The sequence below is a fragment of the Pinus tabuliformis genome, chromosome 4_1 (genome assembly GCF_031772625.1).
Source record: "Pinus tabuliformis cultivar Carrire ecotype Pingquan chromosome 4_1, CPIR1, whole genome shotgun sequence".
Classification (NCBI taxonomy): Eukaryota; Viridiplantae; Streptophyta; class Pinopsida; order Pinales; family Pinaceae; genus Pinus; species Pinus tabuliformis.
The window spans coordinates 504,851,377-504,874,488 of record NC_142303.1 but is presented as its reverse complement, the minus strand read 5'-3'; the positions used below and the strand labels follow the sequence as shown (position 1 = coordinate 504,874,488).

General features: G+C 37.9%; 1 protein-coding gene across 2 annotated transcripts in view; it reads right to left on the bottom strand.

Moving 5' to 3' along the window:
* The window catches only part of HEN2 (RNA helicase, ATP-dependent, SK12/DOB1 protein), a 211,615-nt gene that overhangs the window by 64,783 nt on the left and 123,720 nt on the right, over positions 1-23,112 (bottom strand). For both annotated transcript variants that reach the window (XR_016258077.1, XM_089419971.1), the window contains exons 12-14: positions 7,839-7,992; positions 7,579-7,727; positions 7,367-7,462 (exon numbers count right to left, since the gene is read on the bottom strand). Coding sequence is in view for 1 of the 2 variants with exons in the window: in XM_089419971.1 (XP_089276097.1) it covers positions 7,367-7,462; positions 7,579-7,727; positions 7,839-7,992 (399 nt within the window). In the remaining variant the exon portion in view is untranslated. The remainder of the gene's footprint in view (positions 1-7,366; positions 7,463-7,578; positions 7,728-7,838; positions 7,993-23,112) is intronic.

Sequence of the window (23,112 nt, the reverse complement as noted above, 5' to 3'; positions counted from 1 at the left end):
TCTACCATTCGAGCACCTTGTATGGAGAATTACTTGAGCTACCTGTCAATGGCCAACTGCTCAATTTGTTCTACAAAGAGAATATCTAATGCCATGGGGCATCTTTGTATTGTATTTCTAACCTTCTACTTTGTCAATTGTTGCTTAGTAGTTTCATGAATAAATTTTCATTTATGCTCTTGGATAAATTTCCATTTCTTCATTTCTGTACTTGATTTTATAAAATTTTATTTTAAACAAATGCTACTGGTATATGTCTTTTGTTGGTGGATGCAGATTCTAGGTAACTATGGTAAGTTTGAGAGTTTGTGGCTTGGACCATACAATATCAAAAAAGACAAAATTCCTACCATTTGAACACATTGGACAAATAATCACTTGAGCTACCTGTCAATGGCCAACTGCTCAAGTTGCTCTACAAAGAGATTATTTGATGCCACAGTGCATCTCTATATCGTATTTCTAACCTTCTACTTTGTCAATTTTTGCTATGTAGTTTCATGAATAAATTGTCATCTATGCTCTTAGAATAAATTTCCATTTCTTCATTTCTGTACTTGATTTTATATGATGATATTTTGAACAGATGCTACTAGTATATGTCTTTTGTTGGTGGATGCGGATTCTAGGTTCTTGCATAATATCACTTCTTATCTAGCATGAATCCCCATGTGGAGCCGAATGTTGACCATTGAAGTGTACCCAAAGAATTTTTTGAAGACTCCATGCCCAAAGTTGTATTAGAGGCTTCATGTACCATCAAAATTCACCATATCATCAAAGTTTTTCAACTCTACTTCTTCTCATTTTCTTTTATTGTACTCAGATTCCACAAGACCTACAGGGATGATGTAAAGTGATGCTAGTATGATGAAGATGAGTCATGTAAAAGGCCTAAGTAACTTGGGACCTTGTCATCAAGTGAGTTTACTCTGGGAGGTTTTGTTCACTTGGTTAATTATTATATCCTTACGGGGACTTGATAATTAATTGAGTTTTTTCTTCCAAGCTTAACCCCAAACCCAGAGTATGGCTTGAGGGCGAGGCCTTGAGTGAGTCCTAATGGCTAAAGGAATTGTATATTACCATACTAGATCACTCGTAAAATTTCGTGGAATTTGAATAGGTCTAAGGGTCATTTTCTTTAAATTTAAATTTCCCACAGCACAAAAATTTGAATAAAAATTGGATGTATAATGTAATATGTCAGGTCTAGAGAAGTTGTCTAAGATATGAGTGCTCAAAATTACACCTCGCACCCTCAACTTTCTACAATGGCACACTTTGAGGGGTAAAAAATAAGTTCTAGACCCTCAAAACCCATTTTTCCTGAGTTTAATGGAAAATGTGGCAATAAATTAAGCCAGCGATTAAATAAATTGGAGAAAATAAATATCCACACATACTAAAGGATAAGGAAATGAGGTGGAAAATCATCAAGGAGTTGAAGCCAAGTTATTAAGTGATGTGGACCAAGAATCAAGAAGAAACATGTGACAAAAAAAAAGAAATCGAATTTCCTTGAGGAGACCACGAGTTTCACAAAAGCAAATTGCATCTTTTTAGGAGGACAAGTTGAGTTAAGGAGGTAACTCACCCATTGGTGGGCTTTGACTTGGAGTTCCACAAGAGATGAGTGGAGAGTGGTCTCCTACCACTCCACACTCACATAGGATTGTGTGGCCCTCTCTAGAGGAAATCGAATGGCCCCTATGTTTGTAAGTGATAAACTTACTATACTACAATTATATACCCAATTCTTCTAGAAAATCCACCAAAAATGCCTAAAAGACTCATTGTGTCTCTCTAGCATGACAATTTTGGCAAACCATGCAACCTAAAAATCTCTTTGAAGAATAAAATAGTTGCATTTGTCGCATATTACATCGTCTTAGAAGGAAAAAAATATGTTGCTAACAAAAAGGATCACAACAACAAAATTGAAGCATTACCTCAATGTGTTCTCCACAAATTGAGAACAAAATCAATACTCAAGTCTTCCCATGGTCCTTCAAGGATAGGTAATGGCATATGCAACCCGATATCGTGACATCTACCCTTTACCCACTCACAAATCCAACAACAACACCATTTTTTCACATCCCTTATGATCTCTAACAAAAGTGAATTTCTTCCACTGGTGCTTTAATTTTATCAATGTCAAAATGACCACTCAAATCGCCATGATGAAATTCATGATTAAACAATCTTAGCAAACTTGTTGGGTATTCACAATTGTTGATTCTTGAACAAGATACCCTCCTGAAAGAAGTAACCAAATATGGTTTATCTTGTCCCATGTCCCTTTGCGAGTTATCCGAGCTGCTACAAAATCTACATAAGTTGAATAAAACATTTTCATCTTTCCAATTCAACAACCTCAACAAACATAGGCAACAACAATGTTGCTCTCCTACTCAATCCATCTACTAGATCCATATTTCAAAACAAAAGAATCACTGTACAAGCACAGCCGACTTAATATTTCACTAGTTCAACTTCGCTTGGTTGTTATATAACTATAGCACCTAGTGATTCATCTAAAAATCAAACTCTTTGGGTAGGAAATAGTTGCCACTTACCAAAATTCCTCTATAATAGCATAGAACTCCTAGTCCTTAATACTTTTGTTTGGCCTCATTTATTGTCTCGCTAAAGAACTCAATAGTCTGCCTTCTTGACTCAAGACTGATCATATCATTGAACCACTAGCATCACAATCAACTACAAAAAATTTATTAAATCTAGTAACACTAAATTTGTTTATTACCTTTGTGTTCAAAAACTCAAAATTTTGTTCAAATGTTGATGTCAACTGAAAAATTACACTTCTTCATGCTCTCTATTAATGGTAAACATATATCATTAAATTTCTGATAAAAATCATGATACCATGCAAACTTATTTTCTCAAAAATGCTTTTTAGAGTTGGCCACTCAACAATTGACTTCACCTTCTCCAAATTCGTCTTTAGAGTATATTCAAAAATTACAAAACCCAAGTAAACCAACTCTTCTACCATGAACTAACATTTCTAAAGATTAATTAACGACGTCTTCTATAACTACTCCAACACATCCACAATATTTCCCAAATAGCACCTCAAAATCTCATTCATCAATCTCATGAAAGTGTTAGGCACATTATTTGTTGAAAATAACATAACCACCCACTCATGCAATTCTTCTTTTGTCAAGAAAGATGGCATCATATCATCACCTTCAAGAATCCTTATCTAAGGGTATCCACTTTAAAAACTCAGTGTAAAAGACTGGCAGCACCCCAACAATCTATTCGATTATCATATAAGGTAAATAAAACCTACACTTTTATATTATCTTGTTTATCGCTCTAAAATCTATACAGACTATTTATTTATCCCCTTTCTTTAGTGCATACACCATAGGTACTACGCAAGGGCTCAAGCTTTTTGTAATCAGTTCATTGTCTATCAATTCTTGAACTTCGCAACGAATTTCTTCACATTAACTAGGTGTCACTCTTTGTCGCATTTCATTTAATAGAGTTTGTCTAGGAAATAAATCAATTTGATGAGAAATACTCCTCACCAATGGAAATCCAAGAGGAATATCGTCGAAGATTACATCCCTAAACTTGTCCAGTAATTTCACTTTTTTTACTACACTATCTTTTGGAAAGACTTCAAAGAAACATTTAGTTTAACAAAACATTACATTGATATTGTTACCTTCATCACTTTCCTCCTCCACTGACGACCATTGAAGCTTTCTTCCTCATTAATTATGTATTTCTCTTTCGATTGAGTGTTGCATTTCTATCAAATTGCCAAGGCCTACCTAACAAATCAAGGAAGGATCCATGGGAGGCACATTACGAAGGACTTCATCTTTATAATCTCAAATCTAGAAATTTACTAGGCATTTTTCTAACACCAATACTTCATGTCATTTTGAGGCCATGAATCTTCATAACCACTAAGATGTGATACACATATCAGATTTATCTTCTTTGGCAGAAAATTAAATTTTTATTTACTACTAATCAATAAAAAACATTTACCTCAAACCTTGTTTTTGGTTAAGTATAATATCCTACCAAGTCTTTGTCTTTAGGTGACCTCTCTAGCTTCAATAATACTCTTAGAAACAGGAGGTCTCCCCTTGTTATTGTTGGACCACGGACACATTATCTTCAACCACAAGTCACATTAGTTCTGATTGCTTGTCTTTCTAATCAGTGACATTTCCAAGGCATATGTTTAGATCAAATTTTTTTGCAACATATCTGAACCATGCACCCATGAATATTTCCCTTCCTCTGCCATGTCCACCTCCAGTTTTGGAATTATAACAATATCTGAAATTCTGATTTTCAGCACTTGCACTACCCCCATCCTCCTTTCATCCCTCTGACCATCTTCTAAGTAATGTTTTTCCTCTTCCTCTTGTGTCTCTCTCTTGTATCATGATGTAATGTCAATTCCAATTACTCTGACATTGATTATGCAATCATCAAACTAATCACATATTGTATGTTATATCTCAAACATTCTCAATACTTCGTTTCAAACAAGTTGATGGTCAATGCAATTCTCTCGTATTCTCTCCAACAATCTTCTCTATTTTCCAAAGGATGTCATTGTCTTAACAAACGTAATGCAAAATCAACACGAAATAATTTACCTATTAATTTCGCTGCCATCTAAACCCACCATTGAGGTTTCACATTGCCATTCAGTCCCTTCTCCAACTACAGAGTATCACACCATAATGAAGATGTCCTCATATATGCCCATAGTCACTTTCATCATTCAATTTCATAGCCACTACTCTTTGATGTGCAATCTCCATAGCATCCAATCTTTTTGTCAATACAAAACATTTCCACACTTCATGGAACTTTTAGGGGAAATTTACTCATCCACTATCTTTACCATCTCTTGGTCGATAACTTATTCATTGCAAATCCACTTTGCATTGCCTCTCGTCCTAAAATCATAGTGCATGACCCTTACACCACTGCTCACAAGACATAGACAATGCTTTAATACCACTTGATAGCTGCAAATATTGTTGTCATTGATGTCAAAGGCAAGGTGGACTACAGATGTCCAAGATAAAGATTGCAAGATGGAGATTCTTAGACATAATGTTTTTGGACTCTTAATGCCCAATTTGGATACCCTATCTTTGAAGGTCTTTTTACTCTAAAGACTACAGATGTCCAAGATAAAGATTGCAAGTTGGAGATTCTTGGAAATATTGTTTTTGTACTCTTAATGCCCAAATTGGATACCCTATCTTTGAAGGTCTTTTTACTCTAAAGACCTACCTTAAATGGAAGAATAGGATATATGATTGAAAAGCTTATTCCGATTCCTTTCCAATGGCAAATGGCACTCCCTCTAACTCCACAGGAATGAGGAGATATGAAAGATTTTGTCAGGTCGAACCAACCAGAAAGTATAGGTCAGCTCATCTAGTTTTACAAGTCAACCCCATAAGTGGATGCAAAAACACTATAAATAAAGGATAGATGAGCGCATTCAAGGCAATCCAATCAAGAAAATCAAGTACAAGGGCACAAAACAGCACTGAGGTGCACCAGATGAACTGGGGAGTATTCTTGGGGTTTAACGGTGTGCAAGAGGAATCTAAGGAGTTTTCTTGGAGTGTTAAGGGTGAGCTATGAAGGACTAAAGCCTATGATGCTATGAAGTGCACCGTTTGTGTTTGTTATGTTGTAAAGTGCACTAGTATGGGATTATATTCTAGGGAATGATATTATGAGGTTCATTAGGGCATGGAGGTTGAATCTATTTGAAGCTATGCTCGGGGTATAAAGCAAGGAGAGCCACAAGGGCATGAAGTTAAGAGTATGATGATGATGTGGAATGCATGAATTATGAAGCATGTAGATGTGTCAGAAGTATTCTGTGTATAAAGACCTTAGGTTGGCACTTATATAGGTCTTGCTAAATTGGTACTTAGCCAAGAAGATTAGTGTCTTCAATAGGTTGGCGCCTACATAATATCTTGTTCAGTTGGTGCTTAGCTAAGGAGGTTGTTGTTTCCAGTAGGTTGGTGCCTACAGACATTTATAAAAATAAGTTTTTGTAGTTTTCTCCCACCAGAGTTACCACCTTAAACTCTGTGTACTGTGATCTGAGTTTACATGCATTTAATGTTTTGAAGTTAATGAATGATTGACCAATGCTCGTTTAAAATTTATATTAAAAAAAAGGATCTTATACAGATTCACTCCCCCCCTCCTCCTTCCCCCTTCTCTCTCTCTCTCTCTCTCAATATAAGCATAGGTTCAACATCAATGCAAACATAGCATTTGCAAGAACCAAAAATGCACAGCAAGTACAGTGACAGACTAATTATAAGAGGCCCACACAAATTTGCATCCAAATAAAATCATCTTTATTAAATTAAATTAGTTTAGAAGCAATCGTGATCAATGGGTTTTCTATAGACAATAACATTATCACAAAGTTCAGAAGAAATCTTGTTACCTCTATTCCTGTTTTTCTTGTGTCACAATTTATATGTTAACTCCCCAAACACATTCCAAACACACTGGGATCCCCCTATATTCCCTTTTATTCGTCAAGGAACAATTTTGGTGTTAGACATTCAAGAGTTTCAAATAAATATATATTGTCAATCTCTCATCAACCTAAGGATCAGTGCACTTCCAACCTATCACATACAATCGATCCCTGCACAATGCACAAATGACACACATGTCCTCCCTTGTCCACAGGACCACCACATCCTGTGTCTGCGATAATATTACTATCCTCTACATGTAACATACAAATTGGATGAACCTCATGGATTTTCTAGTGCAACTCAGCTCTTTCCCTCCTTGATTTTGGCCATGATTCCTATCAAACTTAAGATGTGTGCCTTTGTCTGCATAGGAAGCATGAAGGACATAGTGGAAAAGAGTAAAACATACAAATAAATCTAAAACTGAAACAAAACAAAGTCAACAAACTTAAGAAGTGGAACCATGACAAGCTCTGATCATGCCAGATAGTCAATTCTCCGGAATGTTCTTCAAATCACTCTCTATCTTTAGACTCACTTTATATGGAATCTTGCAAAAGTCCAACTCCACAGACAATAAATTGCACACAAGAGACACAACTAAACTCACTTTATCACTTTATCATTCACAAGTGGAAGTTTCAATCTCTTTATCAGAGTACTCATTAAAAAAATCCAAACACCAGACTTATCCCTCACCATTTAGAAACATGAGAAGAAAAAATATTATGTAGGCAATTTAGACTTGTTTTTTACTTTCACTACTGTAAGGCACCCAAAAGAAACAAATCCCTCAGATAAGTATAAACTCAGGAATTACAAACCTTGGACCAATGGTAGATTACATCCATCAAATGTGGACGGGTTGTTGACTCAACATACTGCTCTATATCAACTTCTAACTTGCACTCACGTTGCACCTGCAATTACAAAACATCATTCACAAAAATATTTCAAAATGCAATACAGACAGAAGCCTTGAATTTGGAATTTCTCAAATAGTGAGGAGCTTTGACAACGTCGTAGAAAGAATAACCTGTGCAATCCATCGTGCACTATCCTGAAGTTGACGCAATGGCTTCACAAGCTCATTAGTCAAATGTACTTGTTCAGATGATTTATCACATGGAATGAAACAGCTTGCAAGTGCTGCTAATTGATGATGATCCAGCTCATTGAATGTGCCTGCATAAAACTCACTCATTGTTTCACTAATATCAATAATGAGAAATTAGACTACAGAAATCACCTGTCATAAAAGATTTGCAAGGCCTACATTCACACAGACAAACTTACCATTGAACATCAATTCTGTCACAAGAAGTTCATCTCCTGTGTCAATGAGACATGCAGCCCGGCCTTTCAGTTGCACCACACCATCAGAATCAATGTGTCCAAGTCGCTTAAGCACTCTTGAGCGATTTTTTAACTCTTCCCTAAATTTGTGAAGCTGCTCAAATGGCCAAGAGTCAGAAGGGATGTCTATTTGCAGATACAAAACTTTGAACAAGTAACAAAAGAGCGGCGAGCTAAATTGTGTTATTTTGGTAGACAAATATTTGTAGAAAGCAATTTTTTCTACATATATTTAAACACAATAAAATGCCAGAGAGGAAGAGAGAGCTTTCCACAGAATGAAGAATATGCACATTTCAGAATGTTCGCAACGGAAGAAATAAAAGTACTTCACATTTAACTTTTCCAGAAGAGACCCAAAAAAAATTGTTTGAAAAACAAAAACTGAAGACATCAATTTCATGATCTTTCAGCATGAATGAAAATAAATAAACAAAAGAAATGAGGCAACTCTTCTGTTTCATCTGGGGGAAGTATATGCATTTAGACGAGACCTGGCTATACAAATTTCATTAAGGAGTTGCAGACAAGGTTGATATGCTAGCTCTCCTTGCTTATGTGAGGAGGGGGGATTCTGTGACTGTCCTTTGGTTCTGGGTTTGACAATCCTGATGTACCTACGTATTGAATTCTAATGTAATATACGCTGCATTTCTAAATAAATGAAAACAAGAGCTTTTTCCCAGGGATGCCAGTATAGGCATAGACAAAGCCTAGCCAGCAATGTCCCATATATGGTCATGGAAAGGAATAGAATGATGCTCATTATGACTTTTGGAGGTTGAGACATATACTAACAAACAAGAAAGAAGAAGGGGAAGCAATGTATGCTCCTTTACAAGAACTTATTGTAATCAAGTTCAAATCATTCTAAAGAATAAAGGGGAAACAATAGTCATCCACAGAAAGCATTACCTGTTTGTCAAAAAGCTACTGTGACATTTCTAAAAAAATAAATTCACAAAAGAGTATTTTCATAAAACATTAGCAGTTATTTTATTACACATGTACTGTACCTGATACCATCATAGTATTTATTTAATATTAATCTTTGTAACCATGGCATAATGATCTGACTCATGTCTCAGTGCAGAAGTTGGTAAAGACGTGGAAGCCCAAAGAAGATAAAAGGCAATCACATTTTGCCAAAATTCACATGGCAAGAGGATAAGGGAGCCCAAGATGCAAGACGGACAGCAGAAATCAAGTGCATGCTTTGCCCTTCATGTTAGAAAAACATAAATAGAAAGGGTTAGAGCCCATTTCATAAAAATCCAAAAAATGGAGTTTCTGTTTTACCCTTAGAATCTAGCAAGAATGCATAGACCATAGAGGGAACATGAAATAGCAGAGGGTTTAGCACCCAAGGAAAAAATTATATGCCCTTGTGCAGATGGTTGTGGTGTTGAGTATGTGATTTCAAATACATCCAAACATGTTTCCATCTTCATCACGTGAGACACCCCAGATAGATGGCTTTTATAATATGTTTGATGTGAAGGACAAGGAGAATTTGAGTCTTGCAAGTGCAGATATTTTCAATGCATGTGGCATCCCTTTCAATGCAGCTTGCTCAGCCTTTTTTGGAATGAAAGTCCTTGCCATCAATACGGGACCAGCAAACTATATGCAACCTGATTATAAGAGGCTACAGAGAGTTGGATGGGATGTCTTAACTGCATATTACTAAACATAATTGTCTTCACCATATCTGGTTGACACTTTTATAAATCATTGACTGCCCTGCTGAAAAGAAGAAAAATCTTCTTGAATGACAAATTATGTGAGGCCAACAAGGAGGTGGCACCATCTAATTTTGTCTAAGTTATCACAAATGACGAGAACATTTGCAAAGCAGCAAGAATAATGTTCCAAAAAGAGTACATAGTTTTTCACCATCATGTTGGGCATTATTTGAATTATGCATTGAAAGACTTGGAAAACTTGACTGGATTCAAGTGCTAACTTCAAATGGCCACAAAATTGAGTTTCATATGTAATTACCACCATGCACAAGCAATATACTACAACTTTGGCAAAGTGGAGAAGCTTATACCAGTGGATATGAGATTTGTCATTTACTAGATTCTTCTCCAATGACCACCAGAAGTGAAGGGGAATTTAGTTTCCACAATTGTCAATGGCAATCTATCTTGCACACAACCACTTTTCAATGGCAATCTATCTTGCACACAACCATTGATGTAACGAGTAGGTTTGCAGAATTGATTTTGTGTATTTGTAGTTGAATTCCTTGACGAAACTTATAGTAGCTTCGGAAGGTCTTCTGCACAGGCTTGGTGTCTTTAGCATGTGGAAGATCATTTATTGCCTCTCTAGGTGTTTTCTTGGTGGAGTAGATGATTTAGGTCTTCTTTCCCCTAAGTCAACTTAGGAAAAGTACAATAATTAAAGTCAATTTATTATTGTGGACTAATAAGTCATTTTCTAAGGCGAAAAATTTTAATTATTTATGTGACTTATAAATGATCTCAACCATTGATCTCCAAGATCTTCTAGAAGGGAGATTAGGGTTAGGGATCTAGGCTTAATGAATATTATAAAAAGAAGCCTAAGGAAGAGGTGAAGACACGAGAAGAGACACAACAAGAGAGTGATTTTCTCTAGTGTGAGTGGATCAATAGACTATTACGCAGAGGAGGAAGAGTACAGGAGGATTCGAGGGTGTATCCAAGTGGTTGAGTTGGAGAGATTGTAAAGCCAAGTTGCTAAAGAGACAGGCAGATCGATTTGATTGGAAAAGCCAATTTGCCAAGGTCGAACTTCCTGAGGCATGAGGCAAGGTGCAGGGTCGATTTGTTGGCAAATTGCTAAGCCGACATTCTCCAAGTTGAGCTCCTTCAAAGACCGATTCCCAGGTGGCTGAATTCCTTGAGTTGAATTCATCTAGTGGGGACCAACTTACAAGTTCCAACAAACATATTTTTCCATGTAATTTTTTGTCGATAGAAAACCCTGATTTTCCAGATTAATGAATGACAGAGAATTGTTGTGGGTATTTATCTATTGCAATGTGTGATTAATCTCTCATCATTTTTATTTTCTGCTACATATATTTTTGGAGGTTAAAATATAAGTGATTTTATTTTCAGAAATTCAGATTTTATTTGGTAAATTAAATAAATTGTTGGGAATAAATAATTGTCATGAGAAAATAAATCCAGGTAGGTTTAAGCTAGTATTATGTAGATAGCTTTGAAAGAGAGATAGGAGATCACTAGGGTCTGCAGCAACGAGTTTCTTCTTTCACAACAACAATTATTTTTAAAATTTTGCGGTTGGCATTTTTTGGCCAAGGTCGATTTGTGAAGATGGCATCCCTAAGTAGTTTGTGATATGAAGATAAGTTGGATGGAAGAAACAAATTATCAAAATTCTAAAAATGAATTGTTTATGTGATCTTGTGAAAACGAACATTTAAGTTACTTCAAATCCAAACCTTGCAAGTAAGCATAATCTCAAGGATCTAAGGTGTATACTTTTTTATGGTGTGAGGGATCATATAATTCCTCATATATTAAGGAAGGACATAGGAAATCAGATGTGGGTAGCCCTAACAAGTCTTTATTGTAGAACAAACGAAAACAAGAAAATAGTGATGTGGGAAAAATTAAACAGCATCAAGATGAACAAATTAGAGACTGTAACAATTTACTTTACGAGGATCTACCAAACTCATGATGAGCTTTTAGCTATTAGAGAAACTATGACTGATTCGGAACTGGTGAAGGTTGCTCTGAAAGTTTGTGTTAAGCATTGAACAACCTTTGTGGATGAGATCCTTGCTAGGAAACAGCTTCCTAATTGGGGCCAATTGTGGGATGGCCTCATTCAAAAGGAGATCTAGGAGAACTCATTGACCAAAGGAAAGTGAAGGAATAGTCAAGAGAAAGATGAGTTGGCTCTTGCTACACAAGCAAAAAAGGGTAAAGGGGAGGCCAAGCAAAACCAGAGTGGAAGTGGTCCCTTCGTAGAGTAAAAAGAAGGAAATGAGCAAAGTCAAGTGCTTTGCATGTCACAAGTTTGAGCATGTTGTCAGTTAGTTTCCAAATAGGATGAGGACCAAGGGGAAAGACAACCACAGCTAAGATGGACAAAATGGATGAAAAGTTCGAGAAGAACTTTGCCTTGGTGTCATTTCTTCCTGGAAACATGACGATAGGTGTCTAGTTTGTGGACGTTGGAGCATCTCGTCAAATGACAGGATCTCAAGCCATTTTCACCAACATGACTAAGGAGCCTAGGGATATACATGTAGAGCTTGGTTTTAATGCCAAATATCTAGTAGAAAGCATTGGCAACAAAGAGTTTCAAATGGACTCAGGTGGTATCATGGACGTGAATGAAGTTTTTGTCCAATTCAGTTTTGACCATAGAAGATAGAGGACTAGAAGTCGGTTTCACAAGAGGTGAAATTGTTGTTGAACCAAAAGGAACCAATCCCAACAAGAAGCAAGTAATTGGGAAAAAAATAAAAATTTGTCTGTTGAAAACATAGCCAATGAAGGCTCTCATCCATAAGAGTGACAGTGAGAGTAAGATTTGACAGGAGGATGGGACACCTACACTACAATGCTCTTCCTATGTTACAATGAATGGTTACAGGTTTTCCAAAAATCAAAATCAAGCCAGATAGAGTGCGCAAAGGATGTGTGCTTGGCAAGAACGCCAAGCTAGTGTTTCCTCATAATGAGACCAGGTCTACGGGAGTGCTAGACTTGGTGCACTCAGACATTTGTGGTCCTATGATTGTGGAGTCGATCACAGGGCCTTTGCAATTTGCAACATTCATAGATGATTTTTTCCAGGAAGGCTTCGATCTACTTGCTAAAGACCAAGGGAAATGTCTTCGATCGATTTCAAGAGTTCAAAGCTCTTGTGGAGAACCAAACCGAGAAGAAGATTAACGTATTGAGATCAAATAATGGGGCCAAGTATACGTCAAATGAGTTCCATGATTTTTGCAGGGTAGCAGGGATTAAGAAGGAGCTCACAGAACCTTACAATCCTTAGTAGAATGGGATTTTCAAGAGAAAGAAAATGACCATAAGGCAGCAAGGGCAATGATTTAATCAAGGATTTCCTATGGTGTTGTGGGAAAAAGCATATGTGCAGACCAAGAGTCCTCATAGGATATTCGAGGACGTGACTCCTAAGTAGATGTTTACAGGAGTCAAACGGAATGTGAGCCATTTGTGCATCTTCAATAATCCAATATATGTCCATGTTCCCACGGAGAAGATGTTATAGATCTGATCTGAAAATATATGAAAATAATACCAATATACCCAATAACTGCAAATAATCACCAAAAATAACAAGATCTAAATATAGATAGAATGCTTCTCTTTATTAATGAAACCCTTAAGGTAGGGAAACACCATACATTCACTCCTTAAGGAAGGAGCACACTCCACAAGCCATATGCTTGTTCATACAATAATCCTTGACATCTCTCAATGTGGAGTCTCTAGCCTCTATATAGGCCTCATACATACAATACCATGGGTCATTACCATGGTTCCCTCAATACCATCTATCTAATACCATGGGCCCATTACATTATTACTAACTACTTGTGGTCCCTTACATGATACGAGTTAACCACCTTATTTATTACTATGGCACATCCCATTATTACATTATTCCCTTGGGTACCTCCCTTTGTACCCCATATTATCCCCCCTAGGTATACTACATTCCACCCCCCTTAACATGTTTCATCCCCGAAACATGGGAAGAACACAAATAATAAGATCTACTCAAAAGAGTAGTCCACTGGTACCATGCAAATCCATCTAGCCATCCAAGAGAAAGGTGAACCCTCGATCTAGCTAGTGCCTCGCTCGCTTGAGATGGAAGTTGATCCTCGTAGCTCTTCTGTGTTGATGTATAGTAGGTGGATCGTCGCCCCTCTCTATATGCCATGCGGGGTTGTTTTCCTTGTAGCTAATTTGTTGCCATCTTGTTGGTTGTTTTCTTGCTGGGTGATGTGGGTGGTGATATGCTGACGGTGTATCTTTCTTTAATTCACCACCTAATGGACCTTGATTAGTATCCGGTACATGTTGTGGTGCTTGTTGTTTCTTATCTTCCAATAGTACCTCAACCATTGAATCCTCATCCGATGTAACATTTTCTGCTTCAGCCTCCTTGGACTCTACCTGTCTTTCTGGTACCTGGTTTTGATGTTTGTGTTTGGTTGTCGACCATTAATGGCTCATCATCTGATATGTCAGTCGTTGGAACATCTTTTGCTTCAGCTGCCTTGGACTCTATCTGTTTATTGATGGAAATATCCTGTAATGTAATTTTCTTCTTTTTATACTAGAGCTTCAGGAATTTCTTCTGCACATTAATATTTATAGTACACACCGATTCCATCCACGGGTATCACAAAACAACATCCTCATTAGCCATATATAAATCATAAAAATCATAATGCAATACATACTTGTCCATAGAAATCTTCAAATCTTTATAAACTTGCACCTGCTCGTTATTAACCTGTGTGTGCTCCATGTGCTTCGTTGGCACTTGTAATTTTTTTGCCAAGTTGACATTTATGAGATTTTGCTTGCAACTCGGATTTATAGACACAATGATTTTCTCCTTCTGAATCAATCCATGAACCTGCAATAATGATATACCAGTGGAAAATAACCCCACATGCTTCCCCTTATCTTGTTTTCTAGCCTGAGACCATTTGTCCAAAATGACTCTTTCAAATTCTGCATCTGAAAGTTTGGTCAACTGCTTGTTGTCAAGTGAGAACCACCATTTGGCAGCCTCATCTTTGAAACCAAGACACACTAAATCCTTCCAAAGTTCCCCATATGTGAACTTTTGTCTCTGTATGAATTCGTCAATAGCAGGGCCATTATTTTTTTCCTGTAAAAAGCATCTTGCTAGACGACACGAAGAAATAATAAATTAATAAAAATAAAAAAATAAAAATCACTTACTTGGTCAAAATTTAGAGTGGTCGCAGTTTAGTCAATATCTCAGAATCTTTATTATGAGCATTGTTTTACAAACCGGCCGTTTCGAAACCGAAACGGCCGAGTCGAACCGAGTTGAAGCCTTGAGGAGTGACCCGGTAGAAAAACCAGTCCGGGAGGCCGAGTCAGTCATGACTCGGTCAACCCGGCCGTTTTGCACATCTACTCGGCCGAGTCATTAAATTCAGCCAGTCACCCAAAGAAACAACGATTTTTCTATTTTTTTTTTAACTTTTTAACATTTGGCTGATTGTTTGGACTCCAAGGTGTTTTCTAAATTGGTTAAGTGCTATTTGGGGTCCATTCCCTCTCCTAGTATTGATATGATGTTCAAATTTCATGGTAATGTTAAATTCTTAAAGTAAAAGTGACATTCTCCTTAATCTTCATTTTCATCCTTTTACTTAAATTTTTAACATTACCATGAAATGACTCAGGATGTTTAAGAGTGGTTCCAGCCTCATTGGATTTCATATGGAGAAAGTAGAATTTTAGATTTCATTCAAAATCCAGTGACTTATCATTTTTTCAGGGTTTTAGGATTGGAGGATTGCAATGTTTCCATTTGAATTTTGTCATGTATTAGGGTATGGAACTCGTATTTAATCAAGAGCACCAATCCCTCTGTGTACCTTGATGTTAGTGACATTGGTTGTTGAACTCCTCTGGGATTCGCTCTCAACCTGGAGCTTCTGAAAATGTCGCTTCTGCTCCCGTTTTCGCTCTCGCTCCCCACTTCCGCTCCTGCTCCCAAGTAACACTGAGCTAGATGATGTTGGCAACTCTAGCATAGCCAGTACTGGTCATTGATGGGCCCCTTGTCTGACTCTGATGATGATGATCCAGAGATTGGTCGAGATGATCTTGGCTCCTCTGGCAGTAGCTACTAACCTCCTTGTTATTTGTATTTGTTTTGACTCTTGAGTCTTTGATCATGTATGACAGACTACAGTTGACTATGTATTACTATTGCCATTGGGTACCACCGTACCATTTTGATATAATGGATTGGTTCATGAGCCTACTTTGATCATATGTTGTCTTCCATGTATATTATAATGTTGTGTGTTTGGAAACTTGAATGAAAATCTTTAAAATTATTTAAAATATTTAAAATTATGTTTTTTTATAAAAAAAATAAATATTTAATGTTTTTTTACAACGACCGAGTCATTGAAATCGAGCCGCCGAGTCATTACGAGTCGGAGTCGATCCTCGGCCGAGTCCGAGTCCGAGTCCGAGTTGTAAAACATTGATTATGACCTGTTTTTGGAAATGGAATGACCATTCTGCATCTTCCCATGTGAAAGAAATCCCGATCTAGGCACTAGAAATTCAGATCCACACTGCAACTCTCCCGCCGTCACCAAAAATTCTGAAAAAATAGCTAATTTTTAAATCAGCGATATCTCCCTCATCCGAACTCCGATTCGACTGATTTTTTTTTTTAATTTGGGTATTTTTTCACAAGCAATCCAGATCTGCAATTAGGTTTTGCAGATTTTGCACCAAAACGTACAGATCTACTCCGCAAACTCACCACCCAAAAAATGTCTGCAATAGCACTGATTTTTAAATCAGAGAGATCTCCTTCATCCGACTCCGATTCGGCCGAAATTTTTTTTTAACTTGGTATTTTTTCACAAAGAATACAGATCTGCAATTAGATTTTGCAAATTTTGCCTCAAATCATACAGATCTGATCTGCAAATTCGCCACCCCGAAAAATGTCTACAACACCACTAATTTTTAGATCAGCGATATCTCCTTCATCCAGACTCCTATTTGGCCGATTTTTTTTTGAACTTAGGTATTTTTTTCACAAAAAATCCAGATCTGCAATAAGATTTTGCAGATTTTGCCCCAAAACGTATAGATCTGATCTGCAAAATCGCCGCCCCAGAAAGTTCCTACAAAAAATTAAAATAGAAGAAGAAAGAAATAAAAAACAAAAAACAAAAACAAAACAAAACAAACAAACAATAAAGAGAACAACATTAAAAAAAAAAAACAAACAAACAAACAAACCATACAAAAATAATAATAATAATAATAATCTCCACTTTCGCCCAAGAAAATGCTCTAATACCACTTGTTATAGATCTGGCCTGAAAATATAAGAAAATACAAAAATACCCAGAAATAAGAAGATAGAAATAGATAAAAATGCTTCTTTATTAATCAAATCCTTAAGGTAGGGCAACACCATACATTCACTCCTTAAGGAAGGAGAACACTCCACAAGCAATATGCTTGTTCATACAATAATCCTTGACATCTCTCAATGGGGAGTCTCTAGCCTCTATATAGGCCTCATACATACAATACCATGAGTCGTTACCATGGTTCCCTCAATACCACCTATCTAATACCATGGGCCCATTACATTATTACTAACTACTTGTGGTCCCTTACGTGATACGGGTTAACCACCTTATTTATTACTATGGCCCATTCCATTATTACATTATTCCCTTGGGTACCTCCCTTTGTACCCCATATTATCCCCCCAGGTATACTACAAAAGAGGACTAAGATAGAGCCCTTGTTAGAAAGGGGAATATTTGTGGGCTACTATGAGGTCTCAAAGGCCAATCGAATCTACATTCCAAGACAAAAGAAAGTAATAATCAATTGGGATGTCAAAATTGACGAGGGCAGAACCTCTAGGAGGTCTCATGAGAAATAGCGATCAAGGGTAGAGGATCAAAAGCGAGATGCTGCCAAGGTTGAGCAAGGACCATCTCCACCAACAATAGGGACACAGCCTATAGATCTGGAGAAGGAACGAGATACTCCTTCAATCTCTACCAGGAGGAGGCCAACATGAGCTAAACTGGACTTGAGGGATGTTGAGGAGCATGTAGAGGCTCCTATTAGCACCTTCAAGAAAGTCGACCACCCACGAGATTTTCCAATTATTTGGCCTTGTCAAGCAACATCAGTGAGTTTGAGCCTTCCACTTTTGACAAGGTTGTAAAAGAGCAGATCTGGAGAGATGCCACGTGGAGTATAGATCCATCATGAAGAATGACGTGTGGGGCATAGTGCCATGACACGAGGGAAAGTTTTTGGTCACTTCTCGATGGATTTACAAGATCAAGCATACAGTCAATGGCAGTGTCAAAAAGTACGATGCGAGGTTTGTGGTGAGAGGATTCTCCTAATAGGAGGGTGTGGATTACAAGGAGACACTCACCCCTGTAGCAAAATATGCATCCACTAGAGCAATCATGTCCATTGCTTCAAGGATGAATGGAGGATACATCAAATGGATGTGAAGATCACTTTCCTCAACAGGGTGATTGAGGAAGTGTATATCGAGCAACCGCAAGGCTTTGGGAAGCATGGGAGAGAGTCTCATGTATGCAGATTGAAGAAGGCCCTTTATGAGCTAATGTAGGCTCCACACAAATAGTACGCCAAGATCAATGGACCTCTTCTTCGTTTGGGCCTCACCAAGAGTGAGGCGGACTCCAACTTGTACTATGTACTTTTTGAGGGTGACCCACTTATCTTGGTACTTTATGTGGACAATCTCTTCTTGACAATATCAGATAAGTTCATAAGTATGTGCAAGGAGGATCTTTCTTCAGAATTTGAGATGAAGGACATCGGCTTGATCCACTGCTTTTTAGGATTGGGGGTGTGGCAATAACCAGGAATGACCTCTCTAGGGAAGGAAAGAATGCAGTCGATACCTTGAGGAGCTTCAAAATGGAGGGTTGCAGGTCCATGTCTACACCGATGACCACTAACATGAAGAAGTTGAGCACTTCTAAAGGCACGTTGGTCGATCCCAAACTGTGTATGCATTTGATAGCTTCCTTAATGTATATGGTCAACATTAGGCCAGGCATTTGTTTTGTTGTGAACACACTCAGCCATTTCATGGGGGAGTCACGACAGAACCATTAGGTGGTAATGAAGTATTGCGAAGGTACCTGTGAGCTACATTGGGCTTTGGATTGAAATATATTAGAGTTGGTGGAGTGGAGCTTCAAGGGTACACAGATTCTGATTGGGTCGGCTATGGACAAAAAAATCCACGTCTTGATGTTGTTTCAACTTGGGATTAGCCATGATCTCGAGGTACAGTGGGAAGCAGGAGTCTATGGCACTTAGTTCAATAGAGGCAGAGTACATGACAATGAGTATGGCTTCACAAGATGCATGTAGGACTATTTAATTTAGAGATGGGGTCAACAGTGATTCACTATGATAATCAAAGTTGTGTTAAGCTCTCTAAAAATCATGTGTTGACAAGCCCAACCATATCGAGATCATATATCACTTCACTGAAGACAAGGTCCAGAGAGGTGATGTGAGATTGCAATATGTTTCCAGTTCCACATAGGAGCAAGTGGCATATATCCTCACTAAACCTCTTATGAAAAGGAAGTCTGAGAAGTATTGATATAAGTTGGGGGTTGTTGAGAATCCCTTCTTTACTAGGAGGCAATGTTGAAGCTTATAGTAGCTTCAGAGGTCTTCCACATAGGCTTGGTGTCTTAGCATGTGGAAGTCAATTTATTGCCTCTTTCAGCACTTGCTTGGTGGAGTAAGTAATTAATGTCTTCTTTCATAAGTCTAACTTAGGAAAAGTATAATAAATAAGGTCAATTAATCATTGTGGTTAAGTCATTTTCTAAGGATAAATAATTTAATTATTTAAGTGACTTCAAAATGATCTCAACCATTGCTCTTCAAGATCTTTTAGAATGGAGATTAGGGTTATGGATTTGGACTTAAAGAAGATAATAAAAAGACGTCGAGGGAAGACATGACGACACAAGATGGGAGGCGCAACAAAAGAGCGATTTTCTCTAGTGCGAGTGGCTTAGTAGACAAGATAGAAGAGTAGGAAGAGCACAAGAGGATTCAAAGGTATATATTGTAGGGGGAATTACTAGAGATTGCAAGGCCAAGTTGTTGAAGAGAAGAGTTTGATTTGATTAAAGGCCAAATTTCTTGAGGCGCAATGGTAGCTCTAAGGGAAGGCACAAGGTCAATTTGTTGAAAATTGCTAGGCCAAATTCTCCAGGTCGAGTTCCTTCAAAGGTCGATTTCCATGAGGTTGAATTCATCCAGTGATGGTTGAGTTACAAGTTCCAATAAATGTATTTTTCCTTGTAATTCTTAGTGGGTCAAAATGCCTGATTTTTGTGATTAATGAATGACAAAGAAATGTTGTGGGTATTTATCTGTTGCAATGTGTGATTGATCTCTCCTAATTTTTATTTTCTATTGCATATATTTCTACAAGTTAAAATACTAGTGACTTTATTTTTGAGCAATTCAGAAATTATTTGGTTAATTAAATAAATGTTGGGAATAAATGATTGTCACAAGAAAATAAATTATTAGGAGATTTAACATTCCTATAACCTATATCTCAAATTTTGTGTCATGTTGATATCGACATCCCATGTTTAGATGAGATCATAACAATGACTTTATGTGCAGTGGCATTCAAGCCATCAATGATTAGGGAAATCTCACATTATAACTATTGTCAAAAACAATGCATCCTAGTGTGATCTTTGTTTAGATATAAAACATAAACACAATGAAAGTTCCTAACTTTAAAAACTTTTGCACAATGGAATATATCAGCAATCAAATCAATGTACAATACACAAGAACATTGCCCATAACATATTATTCTTATTTGTCCATTAACAACAAAACCCACAGGGCTCCCATACCAAGGATTGTGACCCTTTACAATTAGCGTACAATGCCAAATCTCAAGTCTAATTCTTTGATGAAATCACCTAGGGTTGAGGCTTTATCCTCTAAGCCTTCTCTGCCCAAAATACAATCTTATGGTAGTCATTTGACCTCATAAACACAAACAATAAACCTTCACAAATCTCGCTACTTACCTAGAAGCCTTTGTTGACCTTTTTCCTTCCAAGCTAGCATGTTGTCCCATGCTACCAACTCTTTTATTTCCCTTTTCTAGACCATGCTTGCTCCCTTGGGCTCTCGGTCTCACTGCTTAGCCCTCGGTCTATTCCCTTAACCATGTGGCTCCTCTTTCCTGGCCCTCGATGGCTCCTCTTTCCTGGCCCTCGATCTGCTCCTTAACCCCTTGGCCTCGTGTTCCAACCTTTAGCTAACCTCCAATCATGCATAGCAACATCTCAACCTCCATTCCTAGAATGCGACCGCCTAGCACAACAATCTACAATGCTACAACACTCTCCTTTTAAATATAGCTTTCCCTAACAAGCCTCCTCTAGGATAAGATCAAATCTATTTAGCCTCAAATCCTTCTTTGTTGTCCTCAGCCTACTTGTCGACACCACAGCTTGATCAACTAGCCCTCAAACAAGGTTTGGGTCTCCTTTTTCCATCCTACGGCTTCCTTGTCATATCCTATAAGTTATTGCGTTAGTGGGTCTCCTCCCTCTCCTCCAAATCTAAGGCAATTCTTACAGTGGAATCTTCGGGAATCTCAAGCTCTAGCTTTAGGATCGAATCGTGCCTAGGCATCCCCAAGGCTAGACCTCAATAGGATCAATTCAACCTTTTGAAGAAAGTATTCTTGTTTGGTCCTTTCCCCTCACCTTGTCCAAGATAGGAACATCATTGGTTGCTACATTCCATCCCTGAACTTGGGTTGGGTCCACTTGGCCCTGTGTGGTCCCACTTCTCAATAAAGACAATTCGTCAAGGACCATTTGGGAATCCAAGTTTCCCAATGATTATAGGGATTGAGAAACTTGTTCATAAGCCTATCCTTTCTCCCTCAGCGCTCCAATCCTCACCCCTTATCCCTGATGGACCAAGTCCCGTGCTTAAAGAGCAAGCAAGCTCCATTCTTTACTCCAACCTTGGGAAAGGGTTTCCAGGGTCACTTCTCACCTATCCATTGACATATACTTTACAAGTGAATCCCTACACTACCGAGACTCCTCTCATTGGTTAAAGGTCGTAAAAAGCAGGGAGACTTAGTTGTGGTGACAGTGGGCTAAGCCTCCACAGTTGCCCTTAACCTAGAAGTTGCCCTCTTAGGAACCCCTTTAGGTCCCCTACTGGTTTGAGTGGTAATAGGTTCAAAACCCACTACTTGTGTGCAAAACCCACACACAAGCCCAGCAGAAAGGGCATGTGCGAGTACCTCCCGATGCTACCCAATTTCAACAAACTTTTAGCAAGCGAGGTACTACCATCCCTTGGATGTCCTTATGTTTCCCATATTGGAACACAATCATCTTCCACGTTTGCTCGCCAACATTCATCATAAGCTTCATCTTTCATCACAAAAGCAAAACATGTTGTAAGAATATATCTTATCCAAGGCACCAAGCTTGAGTTTAGGAGCACCAACTCCAAGGACATCAATCCTTTAGCTTTGTTTTGTCAAGATATGTTAGGTTGTTCTTCATGGCTCCCAAAGTCTTCTTCAACGAGCCCTGTCAATCTTCAGCAATCCCTTCACTTAATCGTCATGTCATATCATCAATGACAACCTTGTCTCATAGAAGGTGTCACCACTTCTCTTCATTATACCCAAGCAAAGATCTCTCCAAGTCACCTCATGATGACCAATGCATCATGGTCTCCAATGATCTCCACAAATCTTCAATGTGTCTACAATGTGCAGCACTAAGCTCTGCACCTGCTCTAAGCCTCTTCAAAGGTTGCTCCAAAAATGCTTCAGATATGCTACTCAAAGGTATGTGAGATAAGCTCCAAACAATACTTCACAGGTGCTCCAAAAGGTCTTCAACCAACTTCAACGATGATGGCTTCAATAGGTCTGCACACAATGTCCTTGCTTAGTCTTCAATAACCCTTCATTACTTAATGACAACTTTGTCTATTGTAGAAAGGGTCTCCTAAACAATTCATATCTCCCCAAGATATTCTTCATAAGATTATTCCATCAAGACTTCAACAATGTCCTCAAGATATCCTCTTTTGCTACAAGTAGTACAAGAGAAGGTTGCTTCAAATGTATACAAATCCTCAAGGTCTACAACCTTGACTGTCCTCTTGTTCGGGCTGCCTTAAGTCTGTTTACTAGAGGTCTAATCTAGTTGATGATATTACACTGCAAGAGGTTTGTCCACTATCCGAGCTACCACAGTCAGGCTTATACCCTGTCTGAGTTACCACAACAGTATATTCACTGCCACAGTTATGCTTATGAGCTACCACAATCATTGTATTAGATGAAA